The following is a 9,433-nucleotide window of genomic DNA, read 5'->3' on the forward strand; positions in this document are numbered from 1 at the left end:
TCAAACAGATGTCGAGTTATTACAAAGGAATTCGTGCCAAAGATAACGCCATAGCTGTTATCAACTTTGTGAACTTTCAAGTCCTTCAGTGGTAGCAATTTTTATTGTTTCGTAAACAATAGAATGTTCAGCCACGTTCTACCTATAAGGAACTTAAATACATTCGAAATCGAAGGCGTTAATTGGACGGTCATGAGACTACGCTGAATATGGTGTCAAAAAGAGTTTCGTATAATAGAGGGTTTTCCTTAATTTACTCTTATATTCTTGTAGCAAAACTTTATATATGACGAGGAACACTCCCACTGCAGAAAATAAATTTGACATCAAGACAAGGATTCTTCTCGTTTCCTAATTGTAGGACAGAATATTACCTAGCCAAGATGTTTAGCAGATTTTCTGAAAAAAATGTGCGATTAGTCGTGTACCCTAGCGATAAAAAGGCCTATTAGGCGGAATACAGTCACCATATCCGATATGTCAGTATTAATCGTGTGCTCAAAGCTTACTACCCTTCTTCTGTGGAAGAAAAACGTACACAAAACAGTGATAGGAGTGACTTGCTGAAACACATTCGCGCTTATTTTTTGATAGCAAAATATATCCCGCCACATTCTTTCATCACCAATTTGCTCTCCACCCTCGATAACAGAGTGTGCTTGGTGAGTAGTTTTTGAATGTAACCAGCCCAAATTACTTGAGCGTCTAACTAATACGGCTTATAATCGACTAAATAAAAGTAGAAAAAACCCGTCGGTGGTTCGATCAACAGAGTAGACCTCATAGCAGACTGTTAATGTGGGAGCTACATCGTTCATTCCGTAATCACCAAAGGAAATAAGTTCGAAATGCACTGCAGTAATTGTCATCTTTCTTGTAGCCGTAATTCCTTCGGAAATCAATAATGAGTACTGGTCACACGCTGTTATATAAAGCGACACTTGCTTTGTATTACAGATAAAAAACCATGGCTGTAGTTAAGAAAACAAACACAAGAGAAGTGATACACTTTCACAAAACAATCCTAAAACAGAATAAGCAAAGCGAACCAAACGAACGCTTAGAAAACAGTATCGAATCAGTGTTATAAGACGTTGCTCAGGCCGATGTAAATATAACGTATAAGTCAAAGATGGGCAGCTTATTGAGGGCCACTAGCTTCTCAAACAGTTTGGCAGAACAGCAATATGGAACTGCAAACAAGGAATGTATTTTAATTGATATGAAATACATTTTACCAGTTAGAAGTTATATTTTCTCATCATCGTCAAGTTAGCCCTTTTGATGACTATTTCCAAACATTGTGCGAATATTCACTGCTAGCGCATACCATCCATGAAGCCATTTCACCGGAGGGCAGACAGCCACATTTGAAGGAAAACGCATTTGAAAAGACCTCAGATCTGTGAGACAAGCTATTTCTTTGGATGTAATTTCGAAATCTACAAACAGTTTTTGATCTCCGAAGACCATGCAGTGGTCGATTGGATAGCCCCAAATAAATCACATTCTTACACATAAAAATCGACCAGCTTTTTGAGTAATGTTATCTCTATGAATTTCCGGAATTTCAGGAATTATTGAGCGCAAAGTAGGTGAGAAAACATCCCCCATAGACTGAAAGCTTGCAAAGTCGGCAGTGGGTTTGCTGTGGTTATTGATTGATTGTACAAACATGGCCAAGAAAGTGATATCAGACAGTAAACAGACAAGCTTGAAAGCAATTTTCCAGGAACTTTAAACTGTAAAGTTTTGTTAAACTCTAAAGAGGTGGATATTTGGTGTAGAAATGATAGATTATTTACGATTAATCATTTACGTTTAGTCATCATTTATTTATTTTTCACCGAGTTTCGGAGAACTTCGTCGAAGTGACCAGTTTATCCTCAACACAGATACCAGTAAAATTTTTAGTTGATTAAACACATTTTCCAAATGAACAGGAAAGGTTGCAATAGAAGCTTCCAATCTAATGAAATCTTTGCAGTTTACTGAAGCTGACTGTTTATCGACAACAGCTTGTGCAACAAATTTTCCAACCAATGCTCAACGGTTGGTCTGATTCCCTGACCGATAAGCGCGAAATGATCTTAGCTGCTGACAAGTTTGTCCATTGGATATGTCACGCAGTCTTTCAGCTCTGTGCTTTGATTTCCAGCTTAATCAAACGAGTCAGCTTAACATATAAACTCGCGTAAAAGCTTCGACCTCTTTCTTGGACCTTAGCTGGATTGACAGTAATTACACCGTGAATTCCAAGGCCTAAGTTCTGCCAAATCCGCCAAAAATAAGTGTGGTTTCAGCTTACGTAGACAAAGTGTCTTTCCCAAAATTTATACAAGTATACGAGTATACATAAGTAGAAAATCGATTCGATTTTGACAGTGAGTAAATGCTATAACAAAGTGGGAGTCCTTGAAGGCAACCTCATCAACTTTGCTCAATTTATGGGAACTGAATTTCATTCATGAATTTGTCCACCACGATGAACTTTAATCTTCTAAAACCGCTGCTGTTCACTGTTTTATAGTGCAGGATATTTCCATAAATCGGTCACAGACTCACCTAGTCAAACAGAGGATAGCATAACATCTAAAAAACGTCCTATTGGCTTGCGCATGGTATTGGGTTTTTCAGAATTTACACTCACATCACTTTGCATATGAACGAACTTTTCTGAACATGTGCAATGAGTTGAGTTCATATCAAAGAAGGACAATGAGGAACTTGCATCCTTATCTATAAAAACTCACCAGCAATGTATATCCTCGGATATGCCAGAAAATGAACTCTGAACATTTGATGTGGAAAGTGAGCATAATAACATTGCTTCACCAACGCACGCTGAACGTGCGATAATTATCAGGTTCTTGGTGCGTTCTCGCAAGAATAATTGTACCAGGACGGAATACGGACTACTCAGACAAGAATGGCGTAAACTGGAACGCAGTAATTAGCAGAAGTAACATGCATTCGTAAAATCCATCTTTATATGTATCACTCTTAAGGCTTTTGCTCAGAATGTATGAGAAGCTGACTGATGGAGAAAGCCTTCATTATTGTCGGTTGATTTCTCTCCTAGGTAAAATTTATTGGTTTTGCCCACTGACTCCATCTATAAACCTTCATATTTTTGGGATTACCATTCAGCTATACTCAGTAATTTCTATTTATTCGTTCGTCTTTTTCTGTAATTTGTGGCATGAAACTGATGGTGAACCGTTTAGTCACGCCGATGAGTACTGAATAGTACGCAACTTTGAGCTCAATTTTCAGGCGACAGGACGTTTCTCTCATCGGTGCGATGCCTCTGTAACGTACAAATGTTCCTTGTGGTTAACATAACTATCTACTTCTACATTTCGAGAAAAATACCCATACCACACTCCATAACAGAGACCCGTTTGTCACCCGTTGACCGATGACTGTCGATGGATCTCTCTTTCTAGTTCTTTTTAGTCTCCTGTATAATGACCCCAGAATTTTGGAGATCGAGGTCTCAGGTGTACTTGTTCTTATTATATTTATTAAGACGAATTTTTCCGCTTACGACCTCGTAATTACTGTACTGTGTGCTGTTACGCGATGGAAATCCAAATTTGTAACTACCCAAGCAGTGACTCATTTTCAGATTCTGAACGCCGAAATGTTTTATGTAATTTATTTTCCTCCCTGTATATGAAAGGGCCAGTTGGTCTCGCATCTAAAAGTATCAAGAGCTCAATTCTATTATATTTGACTGAACGGGTGAGTTTGCCGTCTGGTTATTTTGAAACATATGTGGCGTGCAAGTTGTTGGGAGAGTATCTTGTCCCAAAAATACGGGAGCTTGTGTAGAATTTTGAAAAAAAACACCGTTCCAAGCAATTGGCAGTATTAGTCATGCTTTGTCTTGTTCCCACTCAGCCTAATTGCTCATCACGGAGCTGATTTTCGGTGAGTCTTTGAGGGGCTTCGGTCCCGTTCGATGAATAGCGATGTAACTTAACCGTTTTATAGACAATTGAAGTCCAGATTCTTGGTAAACCGCCCTCTCTGACGAAGAGAAAAACTGGGTTTTATTCCGCATTGCTTTCAACAACGCTGTCAGAAGAGCTATCCCAAAAATATTGTGTTCGTGATCAAATCCGACTTATAGTTAATCGTTTCGTGGTGAAATCTCATTTCCGAGAACAAAACAAATTACCTAGAATAATAAGTACGCCGGTTCTTTGTAAATTATGAGCAGCATAAAACTTTGATAATGAACTACAGATGAAGGATTCGATGACCGTATTTTATCAATTTTCAGATGTGACACAGATTAAAAAGCACAACTGTGTGAAACCAAAAGCACTTGGGGTTTATTCGGCTTATCTTTTGGAACGTTAAAAGCCTACTGTTCTTTAATGCGAGTGCAGTAGTCCACTGCTCGTTGATTCGGAAGACGAGGAGCTTGTCGAAATGCCCCAGTAGAAGACAACCCCGTATGCTATTTGACGTTAACTTTGAATTCTGTTTGTCAGTAACTCAATCTTCGTAGGCGGGTGCTACATCAAATCTAAGAGCTAGGTTTCTGGAGCCAAGAGAATAACGATCGACATTGTAGTTTTAGTCTCTTTGTCGAGGAAGTGTACGAAATTGCTTCACTTGTGAAACCGGAAAGCAACTGCATGCGGTATGTTTCAAGTTTAAACTGCCACTTATTCAGGCCGATTTTTCGATATTTAACTGACAGTCAGCTTACAGTTTGCATTTCATTAAGTAGTCCATTTTAACCTCTAGTCAATGCAACACACAAAACGTAGCTTGCCTTCTGTCAATCCTAACAAGGTCGGTTGATTATGACGTCATTGTGGGCCGGGTTGCTGAGTAATTGCATTGTTTTTTTCAGACATGAGTGCTTAGTTGATGGAGCTTAATTGTTGCTAGCAGCTATACCGTTTGAATCCATGGAGGTGCAGATAAAATTCAAGTGATTTCACTTTTGCAAAATAAAATTTTTAAGTTATAGAATATTATTGAAGGGGCTGATATAACATTTTCACAGGATGATGAATTGAGACTCCATGAAAAAGGCAGTGGAGCAGTCATCCAGCCGAAACCAAGCGCAGATACACCTCTAAATCTAATGCAATATAATAATTTTGAACCCGTGAACATGCCCAAGTCATCAGAGACTAAAAGATGCTTGACTTCTGAACCGGTGGAAGCCCGACTACCTGTAAATGTTCATATGTTTTTCTCCACCCTAAAGTTATAGAACATTATTGAACGGGCTGATATAACATTTTCACAGGATGATGAATTGAGACTCCATGAAAAAGGCAGTGGAGCAGTCATCCAGCCGAAACCAAGCGCAGATACACCTCTAAATCTAATGCAATATAATAATTTTGAACCCGTGAACATGCCCAAGTCATCAGAGACTAAAAGATGCTTGACTTCTGAACCGGTGGAAGCCCGACTACCTGTAAATGTTCATATGTTTTTCTCCACACCTAATCACTAATGTACGGTTTACTTACAGCGGTGTAATGGTATTTCACGCAAACCCATGTAGTGCTCTGCTCTCCAAATGTGAAGTCCACTTTCAAAATCCAATCATTTTCCGTTCATCAACAAGGTGGAATTTTTTGGATTATTTTTACTGAACTGACTGGTAACTCGTAATTTCTAATTAACAAACAAACGTTTTGAAGCCGATGGCCTGCATTACTTCTTGAGAATCACGCGAACGTTTGTCTGACAATCCAAATTAGTTATGCTCCAAGGTCCCGGCAAAAACAAAGTTAAAACCTTCTGAATCATACTTTCCATATGTGTGATTGGCACACCCGATGTGCATTTTGTAAAACTGCTTGAGATACTACTAAGAGGATCATTCAAAAAAACAACCTGCATTTAGAACCAATAAATACCTTAAGCTAAGGTATAGTGCTGCATGTGGTAAGTTGGATTACTTCCGGCCAATCCGAAAGTGCCATGCTCAGAGTTCTCACATCATTGCTTTCCAGATTTGCACGCGTTTCATTATGGTTCAGTTGATTCTCTATCTTCTTCAGTTGTGCATTCAATTTGTGCGTGGAAAGTTCAATTTTTCTTTTCCTCAGTGAGACGTCCAAGGTCCAAGGTCTATTGTCCTTCTAACTGGCATGCTTGTGAAATGACCTTGTTCAACAGTTTATCACCAAGTCATTCCCAGTTTATTCTACTCTACCCACAGGGAACAATAAATAATCTAAGACTAACAGTGAAATGGAGAGCCCCGAAGCTTCTGGAAACCATCAATTTATTTTATGGTTCACTGGAGAGCGAACGAGTGAGGGTGTATTTTTTTAAACTGTGTGAAATTTCTTTCCGAAAGCAGTTGGTTTTTAAAAACTACTTAGTGTGAATATGTTTCATGCTTGGCTAGCAGACCGGATACGATTTGTGAAATCTGCCACATACTAAAAGAACTACATTATTTGTTAGTTTTTGTACATGATTACACTTACTTACCGATCCCATACCGATGAGACAAATGGCTTTTGAAGCTGTAAAATGCACTTCAGCAGTCACAAATGTCGGCCATAAACATTAGTATAAGGCGCGCTTGGTGATGCGAAACGATTTCTAGTTGATCAGTACCATGCCAAACCCACAGTTGTGAGTTTATACGAGCTATGAGTCTATAGGAGCAAGACCTTGGCTGCTCTGTCCCACGAAATAGGCCCAGTGAATCTTACGAGGCCAAAACCCTTTTAGATTCCGCGTTTGCATGATCGAACTATAAACCCGGAGTACAGAACAATAAAGTTTTATGAAATGCCAAGACTGAGAATGTGGAGGTCGTCTAAAATGTCTTCCGGAAACGTTGTAGAGTCAACCTGTCTGATCTCAGCAGTATTGACCACCGTCCCTCGTGTCAAATGACTATAGGAGTTCTTCGCGGACTCACTTCCATTTTCTCTAGTGCCCGTTGGTAAAAATGAAATGTTGACATCTAGCTAACTGCGGTTTATGCTGTGATTCCCCGGGGATTGCGCATATACATGATTTCAAAAATGCGAAAACACAAGAGTTAATAAATGAAAAGCAGTCAGTTGCACATCCAGCTGAATTAGCATTATTAGAGATTAGATAACTGGAAGTGACATATTCAGAAATTATTATTTCCTGTAGGCATTCACCCATTTTAAAAAGTAATTTATGGCAACTGCATACCTTGCAACCAGATGACGAACCACTTGAACAGTATAATTCTCGGCTGACTGACTTATTTAACCGAACTTCTACGCTCAACTAAAACCGTCTGAGAAGAGGGTAGTAGAAAACTGAGTCCCTCGCTGCATCTGTCAAGTGCAATCTATTACTGATACATTATTCTGACCTAGTCACCATCTGAGCTTTCCAGCACTTCTTGTCACCCGAACCTCTGATATTGATCTGGCTACTTTGGATAACACGGATTAAGATTTAATAATAGGTTTTGTGCAAATTCAGGTTTCATTCCGATGTTCAATCACAAAAACCAAAGGACAGTCGGTCTACCATCTTATTTATCAGGCCCAATTAGTTTTGTTTTAGAATATTCAGTGACAATCCATGATCTGCACTGGAGACCGCTAGCCCACATTTTATGTTTAGTCAAATGATTTTAATGTTCAACGCTGGATGTGTTTCAAGCGTCTTACATTTTCAAGGTAATCATAGCTAACTGGTCCTGGAACTCGTAGATATTATTCACCTGATTAATCATAGTGAATATCCGGGTAGAGTAGGCCATCTACAACACTTCAGGTCACCTTATGATCAACAAGACCAATTAAATACGGATATGATTGTCCGAATACATAAAACAACAAGTGCTCACCATTTCGTTTGCTTATCCTGATATCCTACTCATTATCAACTCGTTTTCCGTCGCGCGTATTTATCAGGAGTTCGATAGCCCTTAGCTTCGGAGATCCTGCTGTTCAATATTTCCCCAAGGGAAACGCGCAGCGCGTTCCAGTTGAACAGACAGGCCGCATAGCGACACACATTGGTACGACCATCCTTTTAGAGGTCGAGAATATGTCCACAAATAAAAGGTATTCAACGCGTGAACAGATGACTTTTGCCTAGCATCTAGCAACCTGCTGATCATTACTAAACTTGCATTTCATTGGTCTAAAATCTGAGTCTTGAAAGAGGTTTATACATACATGTTCGTTGTTCTATCTAGACATAAATTTTGAAATTCATTACACCGTCTTGGTTCGGTCAATAAACTCGCGAGAGACGGCCGTCATTATAAAGCAAGATAGCCTACTTCACTAACTTTAGTTGGCTTAACCGAACATTTAGATTTAATTGGTTTCAGAAGTTTTTTACACTTACTTGAAGTCCGTTATTAGCTAGCGTTTATTTCTTTTTGTTGTTTGTTTCCTACTTGGAGTTTCCTCGTGGAGTTATGTACACGTAAAATAAATCGTTATTTGCAATAATGAGGACTCGCCGACATAGCTGCTTACCACATCCTGTTTTACACAGTTTATTGACATAGAAACATCCACTGAAGATTAACAAGTGCATACTTTTGTCCTCTATTTTCAAATGAGAGCGATCATAGGTAAACAACCTGCGCGACTCACTCTTTCGATAGCTTTAGATTTCTAAAGAAGTCTCTGATACAAAACATGCAAAAACGGATATTTCGTAAGGACGTTTCAAGCACGACGCTAGTCGTTGTGCATTATACGTAACAAAATCATCAAATGGACATCAAACGTATATTACCACTCTTTTTATTGTACATTGTAGGAAGGAAAAATACACCTTAACCTTCCGGCCTAGCTTATCGTAGAACTCGATCTTCTATGGAGCAAAATGTGCCACTCAAAGGCGTCTCATGTGCCAGTTGGTATGATATTCAAGACAGTATATTTTATTTTCATGAAGGAGGTTGCTAAAAACACTGGAAGGCCCAAGCGTCAAGGTACATCCAATGTGGGTTCAAGTAGGACATGAGGTCGACGGAACCTCCGGGACTGATCAGTCCCAAGAATGGCGAAACTGGTCGTGGGTTTCCAGCAACTGTGTGAGAAGTTTTCTTCGTGAAATTAAGTGAAGATGATTCCTACAGATTCCAAAAAATGACGGCTATTTAACCGATAGAAGCCGAAGAGTATACCTCTTATTCCGGAGGAGAGTTGGCTGTCCAAAATGAGCTATTAGTCCGCATAACTTCATTATTACTTATCCAATTATTAAACTTGAAATGGCTGACTTGGATTTGATGATGTTGGGTATAGTCAGATGATTTCCACGACACGTCCCCATGACGTGTTGGAACTAATAAGCACTGTGAGTTAGGATGTTGTGGATGGCACACAGACAAATGCTCTTCCTGGTCTTGTAAATTCGATCAGAGAAGTGCCGAGTTACCAAGTTTCACGCTGTCCACAATTTTGTTGATTATCCGTAG

General features: G+C 39.2%; 1 protein-coding gene across 1 annotated transcript in view; it reads right to left on the minus strand.

Annotated features, from left to right (window-relative positions):
- The window catches only part of T265_00683 (hypothetical protein), a gene marked incomplete at both ends in the record, with an annotated part of 31,838 nt that extends 23,937 nt beyond the window's left edge, over positions 1-7,901 (minus strand). Inside the window, one exon of the mRNA XM_009164532.1 lies at positions 7,838-7,901. Coding sequence (XP_009162796.1) covers positions 7,838-7,840 — 3 coding nt within the window. The remainder of the gene's footprint in view (positions 1-7,837) is intronic.
- Between the last annotated feature and the right edge of the window lie 1,532 nt (positions 7,902-9,433).

Source organism: Opisthorchis viverrini, assembly GCF_000715545.1.
Source record: "Opisthorchis viverrini unplaced genomic scaffold opera_v5_7, whole genome shotgun sequence".
Taxonomy (NCBI): Eukaryota; Metazoa; Platyhelminthes; class Trematoda; order Opisthorchiida; family Opisthorchiidae; genus Opisthorchis; species Opisthorchis viverrini.